Below are 19638 nucleotides of genomic sequence, written 5' to 3'. Positions count from 1 at the left end.
CCTGTGCTCCTGTCACTGGGCACCACTGAAAAGAGCCCGACTTCATCCTCTTTTCACCTGCCCTTCAGATATTTACACATACTGATGGGGTCCCCTAGAGCTTTGTGTTCTCCTGGTTGAGCAGTTCCAGCCCTCAGCCTTTCCTCCTGGGAGAAATGCTCGAGTCCCTTGATCATCTTTGTGGCTCTTTGCTAACTCCCTCTGGTGTGTCCATGTCTCATATACTGAGGAGGCCAGAATTGGACCCAGCACTCCAGGTGTGGTGTCAGCAGTGAGGAGCAGAAGGAAAGGATTGCTCACCACCCTGCACCTCCTGGCAACTTTGTCTAATGCAGTGCCTAATTTGTCTAATTAGCCACTTCCATTAAAAAGATGGTTTGCTCTTAAAAATGAGTGCTGTGTAGTATATAGAAATGCTAAGTGTGTAATTTTTTTACTTACACTAATAGAATTTTAGGGGCTATAAATCATATAGCAGTGCATGAGCAGCAACAAACCCAGAACCAGAAGTCAACTTCTGCTTGAAGAAATTGCTCTTCAATATAAGGCAGAAGGTCAGTGCAGTTGGCATGGCAGCTCAGCATTTGCATACCTTGCTCAATTTTTTGTTTTTTTGTGATCGTGGTGTAGAGAAGTTCTAAAGGCCAGCCTTGCAGAGGGCTAGAGGCAGCCCTGCCTGTAGTTGCACAGGATGTGAGAAAAGAGTAAAGGTTTGAAAACTTGACAGGCAAGAGAAAAGGCAAATTTGAGGCCTTTTGAAGGGGAAGGGGAAGAGAGGAGAGGAGAGGGGACTAAATAGAGTGCTAAATAGAGTGACAGAATAAGAGAAAGCCATGAAAGTGGGCTTGTGAATGAGACTAGTTAATTCAGAAAAGAAAGGTAGTAGAAAAATAGAAAGAAGAGCATGACTTCAGCACAGTGGAAGACAGAAAGGGAGAAATTGAAAAATGAAGCCTTGTGGTATTCCCTTCAGTGGAGGGATCACTAGATGAGACTTTTAAGATGACAAAAAGAGAAGGATGAGAGAGTATGGGTAAAAACTTCAGCAATATGTTCTTTCAGAATGCTTTTAGCATTTTTTATTATATGATGTCATGTACTACTTTTTATTTTTCACTGTGGATGCTGACTTCCAGGCTGTAATTGTTTAACTAATATTAATAATTAACACCAAGTGATTTTTACAAGGCCTGTTAAGAGAGATGCAAGAACATCTTGTAATGGACAAGAGGATGTCCAACTGTTCTTGCTGTAAAGTTTATATTTAAGAATTAAACATTTTCAAAATTTCCCATTATAATAAGATCAAGTAAAAGAAGATTTTTTGTACCTACTATGTAAAAATAATTTTGTGTATTTTTAATGCTATTGAGGTTTTTTTAGTTCCCTAAGTTTTCACACCATTTTATGGTTCAAGTAAAATAATCTGTAATAGTTAGGATGAAATATTTAAACAGTTATGAAAGCTGGTGATATTTGGTAGTAAGTTTGACTTTTGCTATCAGTAAATGTGTGTCTAATAATTTTGTGTTACTTGGTAAGCATTGAGTAAAAAAAAGTTTTGAAATACTTGGTTTTAATAGAAAAAGCGAGGGTACAAGTGTTTGAAATGAAGAATATTGATGGTGAGGTGAGGAGGGATTTCCTTGTTGACAAAAACAGTTTTTGGAGTGACCTATGAATATCTTCTGTGTGTCACAATGCAGAACAAATTTTGCTCTGGACTGGCTATAATAATTGTTTGGTTATAATGCAGACTTCCTATGTCTTGCAGCAGTTTCAGTGCAGTACATCATTGTTAGAAATTCTGAATTAATTTGAGCGATAACACCAGAATCTTGTCTAGTCGCTGTCACCAAAAGTTCTGATCAGCCAGAAGTGCAAACTCATCCAAACTAGGAAACAGCAGATAAACTTGTACCAGTGCCTAGGGGGGACTACAAGAAAGCTGAAGGACTTTTTCCAAGGGCATGTAGTATAGGGGTGATGGCTTTTAATTGAAGGAAGGTAGATTGAGAATTGATATTAGGAGGAATTACTTGTGGAGAGGGTGTGTAACACTAGAACAGGTTGCTCAGAGAAGCTGCGGATGCCCTATTCCTAAAGTGTTGTAAGTCAGGTTGGATGAGACTTTGAGCAATCTGATCTAGGTGAACTCTCCCATGGTAGGGGAGTTGATACTAGATGGTCTTTAATGTACCTTCCAATCCAAAACATTCTGTGATTCTTTGACACTGTTACCATTTTGTTTTCAATTAAAAACATTCTCTGTAAGGTGTTTCTTGAATGCGTATTGCTCATGTACTGCATAGTGGAAAACTGCTGAACGTGTTAGGTGTAAGTGAAGCCTGCACTAAGCGGTGTTCTGATTTTAGTTTTTTAAGCATACTAGGCAGAGGTTAATCAGTGGACCCACAAGTTATTAGAGGAAACCAGGATAAAAATCTGGAAGAATAAAATGAAAGCATTACAATATTTGTGTTTGTCATTTTAGAAAAAGAAACAATCAATCCCCTAATTCCACACTTCACTTCAAAATGATGTATAATTTGACAATAAGCTCAAAGGCTGTGTCTTTCATTTAATTTGGAACTTGTTTGTGGAACTGCCAGAAAAACAGTAAACCAATTATTTTTTGCACTTCTGAGTGTTTTTTATTTTCCTTTTGGAAAGGGAAAGCAGATAATACGAGCGCCAGTTTGGTATAGTTGGTATACAGTTTGGTAGTGTATGAAGTGAGCAGTCCAGCATTCAGGGATAAAGAAAAATAACCCTTGCACATTCCTCTTCCTTATAGATCAGTTTCATAGAGCCCCATAAGAAATACAGGGCTGCTTGTATATAGTTTACATGACTACATGATCCTATAGTTCAAATGATAATACAGGTCTTTATAAGTCTGCAGTGATGGAAACAATCCTAGAAAGAGCTAATGACAGTCTCTGTGTTACCTTATGTAGCAGTAGTGACAGTAAGTAATGCATATATTTCTTCATATTTTAATATCTATAAATGGTTTTAGATTGTGTCTAGAATTGGAGTCACTATTCAGTTGCAAAGTAACAGCCACCTGGCACTTCAATTTTGAAAAATAACACCTCAAAAATGGATTTTTTCCCAATCATACTACTGTGAAGGCCTCACTGTAGAAATGCATAAACAGACTTGAACTTCAAGAAATACATATTTAACAACATCCAAAAGCAAGAGCAAAGATTGGTGTTTGTGTTAAGTAGAGTCTATTGAGGTTAAAGTTCTCCTATGGACAGTGAATTGAGTCTATATACTATTGAAAAAGAAGGGTTTCAGTTAACCTGTTAGGGGCTTGAATTTATTGATCTAACGCCCCAAGAATTTCCTATGTAAATTGTGAGGAGTTCTGCTTGTTACTCACTAGTATATGATTTGAGACCCTTCAAGAAGGAAGGTGTAAAGTGTTGTGACTATGAAGTTTCTTGTGTTAGGAAACCTGTTTAACCCTAATAGTTACATTTGAATATGTTTTTATGCTTTAATACCTTCTTAAAGTCACTTAATGTATAATAATGGGCACTCAAGTTAAAAGTGACTTACTTAACTGGAAGTAGAATGGATTGTGTGGATTTGGAGAAATAACCAGATGCAAAGTTTTCACAATTATGTACTTAATTTTCAGGGTCAATTCAGTTGTCCTTCAAGTGAGAAAGAGTCACATCCCCCCTAAAATTGATTTCTATTTTTCTTTTTCACCACCATCTGTGAACATTATTTAGCATGAGAAGTTGTAAATTGTAATGTAAATATTTTTTTACTGTTCAAAACTTTGTATCATAGACCTGTAAATAAATGTCCAGGTTGAATACAGTCTTCATGTCTGTATCCTTCCTGAGAGATATAATATCATTATAAATACTGTGCTCAGAATTGATTTTATGCCTGTTATGAGAGCTGCTCATGTGATGAGAATGCCTTGTGACAAACTGACATGTTTTGATAGGTGCTGAGGTACTTGTACAGGTTGTTTTAATTAAGCAAAAATTGCAAGTGTTGTATTCTACAGAAGGGTAATCCCAATATCAAAGTTGAAATGTTAGTTTAGGCATTATGAGACATGACCAGTCTCTTCTCGTGCATTTTTGGAAGTGTGATGTGAAGTGGATGCTGAGGCTGGGCAGCTATATTATGGGAATGTAAAGTAACTCGTTGCCTGGCACCTTACAGAAAACATGTCTAAATATTTGTTTCTGTGGACCTTTAAAGGAGTGAGCTAAGAAGCAGCTCTCTGTATGTTTTCTTTTACATTTTAATGTCGCTATGATGTGAGAAATGTTGAAGTCTCTTAGAGTATTAACTCAAGGAATTACTACTTCAGTCATCCCTTTTTTTTTTTTTTTTTTGCTTGGGTACTTGCTGGTTGACAAATATCAACGCCAAAGCGTTAATTAGTTATGTGTTAATTAGATTTGATTGCAGTCCTTTAGGTGTCCTGAAGTTAGAAATATAGCATAATGTTAAAACCCACAGCAGTGTGGAGCCAGAAACTGCTTATAGGAAGAATAAACATGGGGAGGTATGAGCATGCAGCAAGGCATCATTACCTGGAGATAGAAAACAGGCTTAAGTGCTGTTTTGTGACAGATGTCTGTTGAATGCAATGGGATTTGACTGTGTGCTGAAAGTTAAGTTTTTACCTGTTTTACTGATGGGTCTAAGCTTTATGTGCTCAGTATTAATCATATACTCAGGTTGAAGTTTGGCTTTGTACGTTAGGAGCTTTTACAAAATCCTTGTGCTTGACCAAACTATATTGTGTGTTTATGTAGCTACTGCAGTGCTTTAAAAAAAGATAGCTGTGACTACAGCTACATTTTTCAAAGGTGATGATGAGGTGTTAATAGTAAATGAAATTATTTTACAGGATACTAAATTTTGCCAGCATGTAAATAAATCTTCCTTTAATATTTTGCAGCCGAGTTGGCTGTCTTTGCTGCCCTCTAGTGTTCTTTTAACATACCAAACCACAGGCAGAGCGATTTTAAAGGTAACTGCTACCGTATTTGCTTCTCTGGTTTAATTTTTTATCAGTCTTCATCCCTACTGATGTTTAAAAGGCAACAGAAAAATCCATTCGTCTTCATCACCTCGGCTCATTTACTTCAGTAGTGATTAGACTCAGGTATGGTCTACAAGGCCAACTTCTCTGAATAAACTCCTTGTGTGATAAGATATTTTATTTTACAAGTATATAATGAAGCCTTGTGTGTGGTCTTTGCTGAAATATTTTTGAATTTCTATCTTGATAGTCAAATCTCTATGATTGCATTTTTATGCTCTAAGGGTTGAGTTTGTTAATAATAACATTTTGGTAAATAAGGAGATCTGGAGGATTAGGCTTATAGGATTGCAGGTTATTGCTGGTACTTTACTTGTACTTTACATTATGATGTTATTCAGAGTTTCTGTAGTCTGTTGTTATTTCTGTAGCATTTCAAGAGATTTTAGAGTTCTCGCTTGTGTACATCTTCTGTCGCTGTATAGTGTGTAACTGAAACCCCTTCCAAATACAAGTTTGGTTGCTTATTACTTGTACACAGGAGAGCAGCAGACAGTTAAACTCCAGAGTTAGTTGTTTTTATTGTTTGATTCTTGTATCTGTTTTCATAAACAGTATGAGAACATGACATTTCAGCTTTAATACTTCTTTTTTTTTTTTCCTGGTTAAAATTGAGATTGTGTTTGTTTTTATTTAATCAGTGTGTTTACCTTTTTTAACAACAGATCACAAGTTCTACACCAATATTTATGTACTGTAAAGCATGAATCAGAATTTGTATGAGGAAATCACTTTCATCTCTCATGTAAATGTGCACTTCCATAACTTGGATCCACTGCGTATTTTTATTAAGATACCGTTTCAGAACCAGTGTAGTCTACTGCCATATTAACTAAATCTCATATTTGTGAGAAATACTGGAGTGACAGTTCCGCAAGCAATCTGTGTTAGCTACAAAATTAAATATTCTGGGGCATGCACAGGCCACGAGAAGTTTTATATTGTTCTGTCTCAGTACATCATTCCTGATATAAGGAAAACACCATTCATCAAAGTTGTTGTGTACTTCCCTTTTTGTGACAACTGTTCTTCTAGTACTAAGGTGGCCTTTTGTGATCCTTAGTCTCCTAGTGGCTAAAAGATAACTGTTCTCTTTGCTGAGAGACAGTACTAAGATAAAGGCTTTTGGCACTCTTAGACTGGAAAATGAAATGCTATTCTTTGGGCCAAGTCCAGGTAGTTGATTTGACTGAAGAAATAGAAGATATTTTTTCAAGGAAGTAGAAGTTATGAAAGTGATAATTCAGGACTCAATTTCACACTTGTTCTTATTGTTAGCCATCAGTTTCTCCCATTAATTCTACAATAAAAGTTTTGAACTCCAGGAAAGTGTTTGTTTAATTTCTTATTTCAGCTTAGGTAAGTTGAGGGCCAGATGCGCTACGAGTGGATATTAATATTTGTCAGCCTAATCTGTAAATCAAATGTAACTGTGTCTTAAACTCAGAGATTTGCCTGCCTATATGTTAGAGATGCCAAATTTGTCGTGATTAATATGCAAAACACCAGTATGTTGTGAGTAAGTTTTATGTTGTATTGCAGTACTGAAAGAAACACTTGTAGGTTAACTGTTCTGCACTTTTAAAATGCTATGCAAAACCACTTTTGTTTCTGAGTAACCTATATAGAAGGGGAAAAATGCAATTCATAGAAAATACTGTGGTTAGCAGTAACATTTGTTGGTAGAAAGTAAAGAAAATTGAAGTTGCCACCAGGAGGAGCAGTACCAAAATATTCTCATTTTTTCACTGGCATGGTTGCCTAGTGCTGTAGCCTTTAGCTGTCTGTATCTTTGGGAATATCACAGTTTTTTAAGGGTAGGGTACTAAATAGAATCAACTAAAAAAAAAAAACCTGAAAGAATACAAATTAAGAGCTCAAGTATTTTTGCAAATTTTTATGTGGAAATTAATTTTTCTTTTGACTTTGTAATTTTAATTTAAATCTGTTTAGGTGTGTATCCTGGCTTCAATTATGGTATGCTGTTAGCTGGACTATCAAAATTAAATCTGGTTTTGTATCTCTTAGTTGAGATGTAATAGAAAAATTTTTAGGAACTGATATTACTGAACTCAATTTTCTATATCTACCTAGACCAGCTCTTAGTGAAACAGGCAGTCAGGCCATGCAGCTTGTGCACGTGTGTCTGTGCAAGAGGCGAATTTTCTGCAAAACCAGGGAATGAGTTCAGTGAGAAACAGAAAGTGCTGCAAGGGTTTGAGTCTGGGCTTTACTTTTTCTGGCATTATGCCTCTGTTCTCCCCAGCCCCTGCACTTACAAGTCATAGTTTAACATTTAAAATCTATAAAGCAATGCAAAGATTTAGAAAAAAGAGGATATTTGTTAGTGGGTGAAGACTTGTTTTAATGTTACATATTACCCTGAATGTATTTAAAAGTCTTGTAGATGTGGCATTTGGGGACATGATTTAGTGGTGGACTTGGCAGTGCCAGATTAAAATCATCAATCTAACTGTTAGAGGTCTTTTCCAACCTAAAAAATTATATGATTCTGTGTAACAGCAACATGTTATTTGTAAGGGGCAAATAAAAAAAAAAGGGTTATCAATTCATCTTCCAAACTAATATATATTTTGCTAATTGGATAAAATTAATTTATCAAGGAACTCCAATGAAGTTTTGACACAATAGGGGAAATGAATGCATATATGGTTATAAAACTGGTGAAAGCAGCATTTGTATTTAAATTATAACCATTTGACATAGAGTAACTTCACAGTGATGGATATTATTGCTTACATTTAATCAACAAATGAGAATGTCTAAATTTTTTTTCTCCTTGAGTAATAGGTTTTATTCATATAGAAAGTGTATATAGTCACAGTCCATCACATTACTCCTGAAATGCTTCAATGCTGTGTGTATAATCTAAATAAGATTTTGGAAACCAGTGGGATTTCCCATTAGTGTTTTCAAATATTGGTATTCCATATGAATTTCATGTTTCATTAACTGGATTGTCATTAGTGCTCTGTTTCAAATTCCTGCCCATTACTGTTACCAATTCTAAATGCTACTGTCTATCTTCTTGATATTATCTCCCCCACATTAGTGGGTAAGTATGTGCTCAAGGGCTATTTTTGTGTATTATTAACAAATTATTTACTCACATTTGTAACAAATGGAAGTAAACACTTGAAGTAAGTCAAGTTGGTTTTTTTTGTTTCTAAGGGGGACTTTAAAAATTCTTTTGGAGATTGTTTAATAGTTAAATTGAACATGAGCCTGTCATCTGGGGTTCTGTATGTAATGTCAGATGCTGGGCATGATCCTAAGTTAAGGGTGGTCAGTACCCTTTGTGACAGTCCCTTGCAAAACAGCAAAATCTCTTTCTGTAAATTGTGTTAGTGATTTTTGGTACCCAGAGAGATAAAGTGGGTCATGAAAATCACAGAGATAACTCAAACCTGAATGCTAATGCAAAGTGAGTGTGTGGGCCCTGTTATACTTACCCTGCTATGCATATGTGAGAGAAAGAGGAGTTTTTATTTTTCTTTCTATGGAAGATTTTTTATTTTGTGATTTCTTTTAAAGCTTTAAACCTGGGAGTCCAGCAGTACAACTAGGTCACATAAAGATAAAATACTAATTAATAAGTGATTGCATCTTACCTTTGTTTTGTTTTAATGATCTGCTGTGTTCTGGCAAATGTTTGCCCTTAGGATGAAGATGAGTTGGACTCTCACACCATGGTGAAGACCAATTCAGAGAGCGCTGGTACCATGAGAGCAACCAGTACAATGAGTGAAGGCGCTCAGACAATGATTGAGCACAACAGCACCATGTTAGAATCAGACTTGGGGACCATGGTAATCAACAGTGATGATGATGAAGAGGAAGATGGGACCATGAAACGTATGTTGTTAATTTGCTTTCTTCTAATAATGTGTTTTCTCATGCTGCGTGACAGTGTTGTATCATGAAAGGCTTTTATGTGTCAAGTTCTGTGGTTAAAACAGGGAGAGAGGGGATTTTGTGTCTCTAAGCACTCTATAATTTGTAGAGAAAAAGTTTACTATAGTGGGAGATTCAAAGCAGAAGCCTGGTTTTGGTGCTTTGCTAAGTTTTTCTAGAGGACTCTCAAATTGTCCTTCTGTGAATTGTCCTTTGTACTGCTTGTCTCTTTGTATCCTGTCCCACATACATTTGGACCAGTTTCTTGGAGCTACACTGGTGTGATTATGTGAGAGGCTGCTGTTTCAATGTCAATGGTCCTGAGAATATATCATGACTCTTTGGAGTCAGCAATTAGTAATATATTTTGCTGCAGACTTGTTTTGTAACTCATGATCACTTAGCAGATCTATACTTTTAAGCAAATAATAAGAAAATAATTATTTGGACATTTTTTGGAATGTAATTCAACAATGGTTGATTTAAGGCAATGATCAAAAGATTGTTGAAACCTAACTAAAAAGTTCTAATTGATTTTGGCAGCATGCGAGGGAGTACGTAACAAAGAGAAAAAAGAATCGTGAATGTATTTATGTATAAAAATATAACTTATACTGAAATATCTATAAATACTTATTTTTAAAATAGTTAATTTACATACTTACTTGCTGATATGCTCATTGTTTGGCTGAAGACTACTGCAGCTTGAGGTCCATGAATTTTAATAGAATTATTTGCATGAATAGGCAGCATCAATAGATGACTGTAACTGAGGCTATAGCTGCCTGATTTCATGAGGCACAATGTAATGTTTAACTCCAGGCAGTTGCAGGGAGGGGAGGCTGTGGGGAGTTGTGTGTGTAATATAGAGAGCTAATATCTCAAGAGTGGAAATCAGTGCCAAATAAGTAACTTTGTAGTGTTTCATAGCAAATACAAAGCTGCATTTGTGTTTGCATATAGATACTGATGTAATTTGCTCAAGATTATTTGGAAGTGCAAAGCAGAAACTTTTTGTGTGTGTATAGGAATTTGGAAAAAGGCGTTTTGTACATGTTTCTTGTTTGGCTTTTTTGGGGTTTGTTTTGGGCTTTATTTTGTTTTTCCTTTAGAGTTCTCAGCTGTTGATAAGATAAAAAGGGAAAAGATAGTATGAAAAAATTTGGAATTCTTTTTTAGCGTGGAAGTATTATGAATTAGGGTTTAGTGCAGTTTCTATGCAGCTTGACAAATCAGTCTTCATAAGTAATTTCTGTGTAAATAGTTTACCAAATTGCACCACACTATCCATGCAGTTTTTAGATGTGCTGTGAGGAAATAACTGTTGCTAGGCCAAACAGATCAGAACAGTGGCATTGGGTTTGCATTGCAATCTCTTAATCTGTGTCTTATTTGTCTTCTGAGGACATTGCTTTTAAAATGTACTGTTATTTTCAATTTTTAATTTATTCCAGTAACAATCTGTAGTTAGGGAGTTGCCTTTCTACACCTTCACATTTGGTCAGTATATGTCTTAATCCCATTCTTGTTTCTTCTCAAACAAGAATAATCCTGGGATTATTCCCCCTCCCCTCCCTCCTGTCCTGCAGATGACTGTCTTGAGCCCTGTAACTGCAGCAAAGCAAAGCCAGCAAACTGGATGTAGTTTGCCTCATGACAAGTGATGGTTTAATCATCCAGCTGTCAGGCCACAGGTTTGGTTTCAGCACTTACTTGCTAAAATTTCTTGCATTTTGCATTAGGCACCCATTATTTGCATTTTTTACATTAAAAACTAGAAATAATTCAAGAACTGGACCTCTGCATCTCTCAGCTAAAAATGAATATAAGCAATGCCCACTGGTCCTGTGGACATGTCCTCTGGTTCTGTGATTGTTGTGATTGTTGTGCTATTGGCTGAAATAGGAGCAATAGCAAGTTTCCTAAATAAATGTCACCAGGAAGGGACATAAAAATCCTTGCTGTCTCTGAAAGGCAGCCACAGATTTTGTGCTTTTTTTACTCGACAAAGATATGAGATTTTGGGGATTGGTTGCTTTTTCCAATATACCTTTAGAGGCAAGTAGGCACTTTCTGGATGTTTGTGTGATTTGGTTATAATAAATTATTGGAAAATTAGTACCTTAATTTTAATTAATAGTAATTAGTATCTTAATTTTAATCTTAATCTTAAAAGTGCTCTTTGATACTGCTGAATAACAGAACGTTGCAAACAAAAAGGTTGGAGAAATAAACTTCGTAAACTAGGGAAGAGCGATTTCCTTTCCTTCCTAGAGACACAAAATATTTATGACAAACTTCTTATTTAATTGCTGTTGTGTTTAGTTTCATGTTTTGTTTCCTTCTGCCTTTTGTTTCCCTGCTCAAGGACAAAATAAGAAACAATAATATGTTTTTATTTATAAGTACCCATGCTTAGAGGCCTCTGGGAGCCATGACAGAAAATAACTAAAACCATATTTTTTTCACAAATAGGGAATTGTGCCCAGATAAAATTGGGATTTGGAACAAAAAGAGGCCTGTCCTCCTGCCCCAACATATATTATACAGTCTAGTAATAAACAACATTTATCCTGTCTTGCTTGGTATGCCTGTGCATGCTCTGAACAGAGACTCTGTGGTATGTACCTGGAAGGAGGAAAGAAAATGAAGAACATAGGAGAGTTGGGAGGAACTTAACTTTAGGAGGTTTAATGTGGAGTAGAGGAGAGAGTGAGAATGATGGAAATATTACTTCTTTTGTTCAGTTGCCTGGGTTTTACTTATTTTTGTGTAGAAGCCTTTTCATATGTCAGTGGAGAGACTAGTGTTCAGACCAGCTTCCTCACATTCCCCTTGTGGTTTTTCAGCAAGGCTTAGTGTAAGGGTTTCTGGTGCACCAAGAGTACTTGTGGTTGTTCTCTTTTCTCCTTTTCAGTAACATGCCTCCTGCTTCTCTTTTTTGCCCTGTTGAATTCATATTAGCTGTCTATTCATACTGGGCTGGAAGAAGTTGTCTCTTAGTGCAGTTTGGGTTTATTCTGGATTTCTGACTGTTGCTTTAGTCTTTGGTGAAGCTTCTAGATAGTTTGTGGTTGGTAATGAACGTATTAAAAGATGAGAACGGAGAAGTCATAAGGTGACAGCTAGAATGTAGAAAAGTAATCAGGTTTTGTTTTATTACTTTTGGCCCTATAAGACATGAACATTTTAGGTTTGGTCAGTCTAGTTCTTAAACACATTCTTCCTTCTAATCAAACATAAGAATAAAAGAATATAATCTTTGGGACAGCAGGTTTCCTTCCCTATTCTCCCCCCCCCCCCCCGCCCCCCCAACAGATGACTGTTTTGAGCAGCATAACTCCAGCAAAGTTGGCAAACTGGAGATAGCCTGTGGCAAGTGATGGTTTAATCATTCAGCTGTCAGGCAACAGGTTTGGTTCCAGCACTTACTCTCCTGTCTTACTATACATAATGGTATTTTTGATAGCAGTGGGACATGCACCATGCTGTAGAACCTACATGTTGATAGAAAAATTCATGAGTTGGTTTGTTCATATTTTTTAGTGATTTCAGCATCCAGGGTAAGGGGTTGATACTCTTGAGTCAGTCTTCTCTGTGATACGAGGTATATGCTTGGATAGCTCTGGAGTGGTGCTTCAAAACTCTTAGAAAGGACTACATCCTTTAGCTGTGTTTCAGCTGACAAGCAAAAACTGGTGAAACGTGTTTTATAGCAACTTATGTCCTAATTTCGGTAGCAATTTCATAAGGAAACTCAATTGTGGGCTGGTTTCAGTGTTACTGTAGCCTAGGTATTTATACTTCAAGGATGTATTTTCAGTCAGGCATGTTTACTGTGCCCCCAGTGAGATGGTTTGCTTGGTGCCACATATAGGTGTACTAATGCTTTACTCCTGTATATGTATAGAGGTATAGATGTTTACGGGCCTGTATTGGTTCTCAAGCCATTTTCTGTGACAGGTAATAAAGTTGGTCATTTATGTCAGTAGTAGTAGTAGTATATTTAAAAAATGGGGATTTTTTTTTAAATGTTGTTGTTGTCAATTCTGCTTTTGAGAGCTGTTGCAGAATGCTAGTTTAATGTGGATTTTCTTTGTTTTGCTAAAAACAGAAATAAAATGCAATTTGGCTGGATTGGGCTAATGGGAAGTGTTTGAACAATGCTTTCAGGCACATGGTGTGATTCTTGGGGTGTCCTATACAGGGCCAGGGGTTCGACTTGATGATCCTGATGAATCCTGTCCAACTCAGAATATTCCATGATTATAATAGTAGTATCATTGAACGTTTTTTTTTCTTTTTTTCCAGGGGGTAGGGGGAAAAAAACCCAAAAATTATTAAACCAGTTTTACAAGCCTTATTCTCAAGAAGCAAAGGAATGTTTTGTGCTAGAAACTTTTCCCCATTAAAAATTGTAACTTGGGTTCATAGTCCTTCAAAAAGTCTCTGAAAGCTTCAACTAGCTGACAATTATGTGGATTTTCCATTTAAATGCCAGTTGCAATTATTTCTGGTAAATAGGTGTGTCATTCAACAGACCTCTCATTCTCTGAGGTGGTTGCTTAATAGGTGTGTGTTAACAGCAGAACTTTCCCACTCATGAAATACAGTCACAATTCCTGCTTAAAATATGGCTGAAGGAGGTGGCTGTGGCAGCTTTTTATGCGGTAGTTCACTGTTAGATGCATTTGCCTGGAGACTGAGGTCAAAATTCTAGGCTTCTGCCTCCCATTTCCCTACTGTGTTTTAGGGCACCTTGTGAGCGGAGAGAGTAGTGGTAGGAATGTATGGAGTACAAAGCCTAAGTATGGTATGATGTTTCATAAGCTCTGCTAGCCTTTGCAGCAGGGGTAAGAGCACATAGGTAGATACAGGTCTAAAGAAGGCTGAAAGCTGATTGCTTTACAGCTTCTGACTCTTAATAGTGACAAAGCAGTGTATTTTGAGGGAATAAAAGATACTGACAGGATGTTCACAGAAGCACTTCAGACAGGAGAGCCAGATGCCTGACTTCACCAAGCAGCTGAAAATGTTTCTCAGTTGAGTGGTAGATGGAGATCCACAGAATGTGGAAGGCTGTGGAAGCTCATGGCTTTTGCAAAAGGGAGAAAGCTTTCCTCCATACATGTGAAGCTGCATAGAGGTCCAGGGTCCTGGTAGTCACAAAGTAAGAGAAAGACTAGAGACTTCGCACTGGACATTGTAAACTCTCCACTCCAACATGCCAAACAAAGAAAATACCAGCACCCATGCCCTCCCAGGAAATTGTAGTGGGAGTCTCCCTTCCGTAGGAGACGGTCACCCTCATCTGCTGACCTTACTTGTTGACTAACAGGAGAACTTTTAAACTGGTTTAAAATCAATTTAATATTAATATAATACTTTTCTGTTGGAAATGCTTCACTGCAAAATAATTTTTCGTGGTGGATGACATCTGTGGAATTTTACCAAAACATGTATTAGAATGGAGTGTGCATTGCTCTTTATTTTGAAATGTGTGTTGAGAATTATTTATTTTATTTGTGATATGCTTTTGAAACAGTGTCATAGAGTTAGTGTTGTGTTGTTACCTCATTCATTTTATTCAGCATACTTTTTGGAAGAAACTTGCTTACGTAACTATTTGGGGACATCCCTATTGGCTGTGTTCCTATCAGGGATATTGCTGAGGTAGAGTATGTTTTCAGCATTAGTGGTGCTCTCTGTGTTTTATGACTTGCCAGCAATTTCTGACTGTTGTCAGGCCTTTCCCCCCAAGCTGTCTTTGCAGTAGGCAAGTTGTAGGGATCACAGGAGTCAGGTATTCTTAAATATTGAAACTGTGGAAAACATTTTTAAACATGATCATTGCTTATTGAAAAGCAAATAATTAGAAGAACTGAAAAATCCAGATCCTTCTAGAATGGAACAGGTTATTGCACAATAGGCTTTCAGTGCATGTTTGGAGTGATACTGACTGTGATGTAGTTTTTTTTGTGGCAAATGTAACTTACTGAATAGATGAGTGAATTAATTGTCCTTAAGGGAATCTTTATGTATTATACTTCCAATTTTCTTGGTTCTTGAAAGATGGTTGAGAAGATAACATTACTCTGTTGTTCATGAAAGTTAAAAAAAGTACTTTCAGACCAAAAGGATTTCATTTTGGGGAAAAAAAAAGGTGCAACCTTTATCAGTTTGCTGTGGCATAAAGATCCTGAGTGTTTTCTAAACTAAGTACAAAAGAGATAGGAGCTTTCAGATGGCCTTTAAACTAGTAGATGTCAACCCATTCCTATGAAACAATAACTGAGCCCGTTGGGTTAGCTAGAGATTGAAATAGTGTCTCTTTTTTCATTTATTTATAAAAATAAAACAAAATCTTAAAAATAAATTTCTAAATAAAATCTTCATGATTTTTTACATTTGAGGAAGAAACAAACAAGAGAAAAGAAGCTTGAAATACCTCTGGTGCCATCATTTTGCAGTCATATTTCTGGTTTTGTGTGTGAGTTCTTGTATTTGCAGTGAAGGTAAGCAGCTCTTGCTGTTTCAATTGGGCTAACTGACTGTATGCTCAATTGAAATCAGAAGTGAGTTCTAAATTCTTATTTAGCAAATCAAATAAAAGACATTCTCAAAGTAAAAAATGAATGTTCTTTGCTTACCTTGGAGTAATTTCAGTCCTGTTGACCCAATTTCCATAATATGCATTTGGTGGCAAGGAATTCAGAGGGGTTGGTTTGTTTTCTGTATGTAGGTAGTCTTCTATTACATGTATAAGGAAGATATTTATAAATAGTTTTAAAACTTATGAGCAGTGCTTGGAAAATCTTTAGTATTGCCTTATATGTGAGAGAACAGAGACTTCCTTATTTGTAATGGGCCAACATTTTGGTACTTGGAGTTTTGCACAGAGATACTGGCAATCTTTTTGTTTATAACTTTGTCTCAGGGATGAAACTTAAGTACAGCCATCTCAACAGAAGAAAAAATTCGTTGTGAAAGGCCAGCAATATAGCGTCCTATCTTTTTGGTACAAATAGTTTCAGGGGTTTTGGGCAGTGATCACCAAGTAATGAACTTAGTTTGTACTAAGAAAGTACATTGTATTTATGTTTTTAATTCTACCTCCTTCATACTACTGTCTTCTCTTGGATCTGTTTTCTAAATGTGTGGTTTTTTAAAATTTAGATTCTTCAATTTTTCTTCTGCTCTATTCAGCTTTCATGAGACTCCACCCATAATAATGTGTTCAGCCCTAGGACCCCCAAAACAAGAAGGACATGGAGCTGTTGGAGCAAATCCAGGGGAGGACCATGAAAATTATCAGAGGCGTAGAGCACCTCTGATATAAAAACTGGCTGAGACAATTGGGGTTGTTCAGCCTGGAGAAGAGAAGACTCATTCTCTGCATGAGTCCCCGGGGAGACTTTGTAGGACCTTGCAGTACCTAACGGGGAGCCTACAGGAGAGCTGGAGGTGGGCTTTTGACAATGGCCTGTAGTGACAGGACAAGGTGTAATGGCTTTAAACTGAAAGAGAGCAGGTTTAGAGAGGTATTTGGAAGAAATTATGTGCAATGAGGTTGTTAAAATACTGGAACAAGTTGCCGAGAGAAGCTGTGGATGCCCCATCTCTGGAAGTGTTCAAGGCCAGGTTGGATGGGACTTTGAGAACCTTGATCTAGTGGAAGGCATGCCTGCCCATGGAAGGGGAGTTGGAATTAGATGGTTTTTAAAGGTTCTTTCCAACTCAACCCATTCTATGACTATGGCTTTTGCTCATTAGTGCTCTTTTCTGTAGTTATTTGGCATCCCTGCTGTTTACTTCTCATCCCTTCCTCAGTCTCAGATTCAGGAGATCAAGGAATGTCCTTCAAGTGATCTTGAGTTTAGTGGGGGCAAACTTGGGAGATTCTGGAGAAGAAGTGTCTGCTCTTTGGTCAGTTAAATTCAACATGGAATTTAGTTCACTGAATTGTTAGTTGTTACTAATTAAAATATGGTGAGTAGAGATCTGGGATTAGAAAAAATATATGAAAAAAATGTGGCAAAAAAGGAGAGAAATATCACCTAAAAATATGAGGAAAAGGTGGTGTGTGTGGGAATAGCAGACTGATTGAAGGAATCATTGTGAAGTTGAAGGAAAGCAGCTGAAGTCAAATTCACTGAAGCTTAGAGCATGAACAGTAGAAGCATTAAAAAATGCCAGAAGAAATCTTACTAGAACAGAAAAATTTAGGAACAGCAGAAAGAAAAGAAGCAATAAATCAACATGCAGTCTTTACTTCTATCAAGAATAGTGTGGCCAGCAGATCCAGGGCAGTGATTGTCCCCCTCTCCTGAGCCCTGGGGAGGCCACACCTTGAATCCTGTGGTCAATTTTGTGCCACTCATTTCAAGAAAGACATTGGGGTGCTGGAGTGTGTCTAGAGAAGGGCAATGGAGCTGGTGAAGGGTCTGGAGCACAAGTCCTGTGAGGAGCTGGGGGTGTTTAGCCTGGAGAAAAGGAGACTCAGGGGTGACAATATTGCTTTCCACAACGACCTGAAAGGAGGCTGTAGCCAGCTGGGGGTTGGTCTCTTATGCCATGTCTCAAGTGAAAGGATGAGAGAAAATGGCCTTAGGTTTTGCTAGGGGAGATTCAGATTAGATATTTGATATTTTTTTTTCCACAGAAAAAGCAAGTATGCATTGGAATGTCCTGCCCAGGGAGGTGGTGGGGGCAACATCTCTGGAATGTCTGGATGTGGCACTTGGGGTATGGTTGTGGTGATTATGGTCTTTCTGAGTCAGTGGTTGGCCTAGATCCTGAAAGTCTCTTCTGGCTTTAATGATTCTGTGAAAAGATGGCAATACAAAAATAAACATTAATGAAAAAATAGGATGCTATTAGCCATGCAGCAAAACCAGAATGAATTAGAAAATCTTTAGACAAAGAAGATGGAAAGAGATGATGAAATAAGTGAAAGAGAGGGGAAAAACCCACTTAGTGAATGAATAAAAACAAGTGTAAAGCCAGATAAGGAGATTAGCAAGTCCTAGTAATCACGTAAAACACAAGCTCAAAATATATTTTCAGTTTTCACTTGTTAAAACAAATATATCAAATAAAAATTCCTATTACTTTGTTATGCTTGTAATTTATAGTTTTTTCTGATTTTTGGTGTTAGGTTCCCCCCCCATCTTATTTATCTCTCATCCTGTTTCATATTTTATTTTTGAAATATATTTTTATGTGTCTTCATGTCAGATGTGTTACACTTCCAGCATTTCATGTGTCAGTGCTATGCAGGATATGGTCTCTGAGGTGACAGTTATGTTTATTTATTATGCTATTTAGTAATGAATTTGCTTTGAAATCTGACAAATGAAAACAAATTTCACTAATTTAGAACTGAAAATTTTATTTTTTTATCTTTAGTTTTGTGAAAAGGATCAAAGAGCAGGAGTTCATGCTGATCCCTATCTGCTTCATGAAACTTTTGCAGCTGTTTGATGATGACAAAAAATCCCCCAGGATACAGAGACAGGGTGCTTTGCAACCATCTGTAGAGGGTGATCCTGTAATTTTCTGGGAATTTTAATTGGTAATTAATTAAATTAAGCATCTAGACACAATTTGTGTAGCTGTATTTTGCAAGTTCTTTTTCTAAATAATTATTAAATCCCACCTTTAGTGAAACTCTGTTCCTTTCCTACAAGTGCCTGTGGACCAGGCCTTGAAGTTAGGGGCATTCAGCACCCAAAGGGATGCTTAGCACCTCATGTTATTCAGTCTCTATAACAACTAATTAATACTGCATGATGTAACTTCTCATACTATTTGTGTGTGCAATACTGAAATGTCTTGAACAATTCTCCACATTGTATCTTGCTACAAAAATATCATACTTTGACTATGAGCTTTTATGCCAGAGATCCTCAGGGGACAAACAGAGGCTTGCATCACATACAAATGACTGTATTAGTTTCTGCAAACCCCAGGAAAATTAATTAGTGAAGTTTAGTTTATAGTGCGTTAATTCTTTAATCTTTGAATAGTTTTTTACCTCTTTTGTCTGTTTTCTTTCAATTAAGGAAATGCTACTTCACCACAAGTTCAAAGGCCTTCTTTCATGGACTACTTTGATAAACAAGATTCCAAGAATAAAAGCCCTGAAAACTGTAATCAGAACATGCATGAACCTTACCACATATCCAAAAATGTTTTCCCTGATAACTGGAAGGTCCCTCAAGATGGAGACTTTGATTTCGTAAGTACTTTTTTATTGTTTAATCTCTTGCATGCAGTTTATTTTATATGTGCCAAAAATAGTTAATCCCTTTCTGTAACTATATTACTACAAATAAAATAAGTAAACTTCCAAGAATACTGTCCAGATGTCTAATCTTTGAGCCTCATCCTGGTTATTGAACTAAGTACACCTGATTAACACAGGATTTTCTTAATGAGGAGTGGTGTGTGACATTATACTATCTTGTAATTACTTTTTCTAAAAATATTTTTGGTTCCTTAAAATTCACGTGCTATAACAACTTTAAAATTTGACCCAATACTGTTAAGAAAAAGTAGAATTGCTATAGACATGGAATTTTGTTGTCATGTTTGCTGGCTATCTCAGTAAAATGATAAGCATTTTAAAC

The 19638-nt window shown here is 36.7% G+C and overlaps 1 protein-coding gene across 1 annotated transcript in view; it reads left to right on the top strand.

The window, feature by feature from the left end:
• STK3 (serine/threonine kinase 3) overlaps positions 1–19638 on the top strand; it is a 128867-nt gene that overhangs the window by 61467 nt on the left and 47762 nt on the right. The window contains exons 9-10 of the mRNA XM_053985527.1: positions 8776–8968; positions 19072–19247. Coding sequence (XP_053841502.1) covers positions 8776–8968; positions 19072–19247 — 369 coding nt within the window. The remainder of the gene's footprint in view (positions 1–8775; positions 8969–19071; positions 19248–19638) is intronic.

Source organism: Vidua macroura, chromosome 1 (genome assembly GCF_024509145.1).
Source record: "Vidua macroura isolate BioBank_ID:100142 chromosome 1, ASM2450914v1, whole genome shotgun sequence".
NCBI lineage: Eukaryota > Metazoa > Chordata > Aves > Passeriformes > Viduidae > Vidua > Vidua macroura.
The sequence above is the reverse complement of the archived record's forward strand: the minus strand, read 5'-3'. Positions and strand labels throughout refer to the sequence as shown.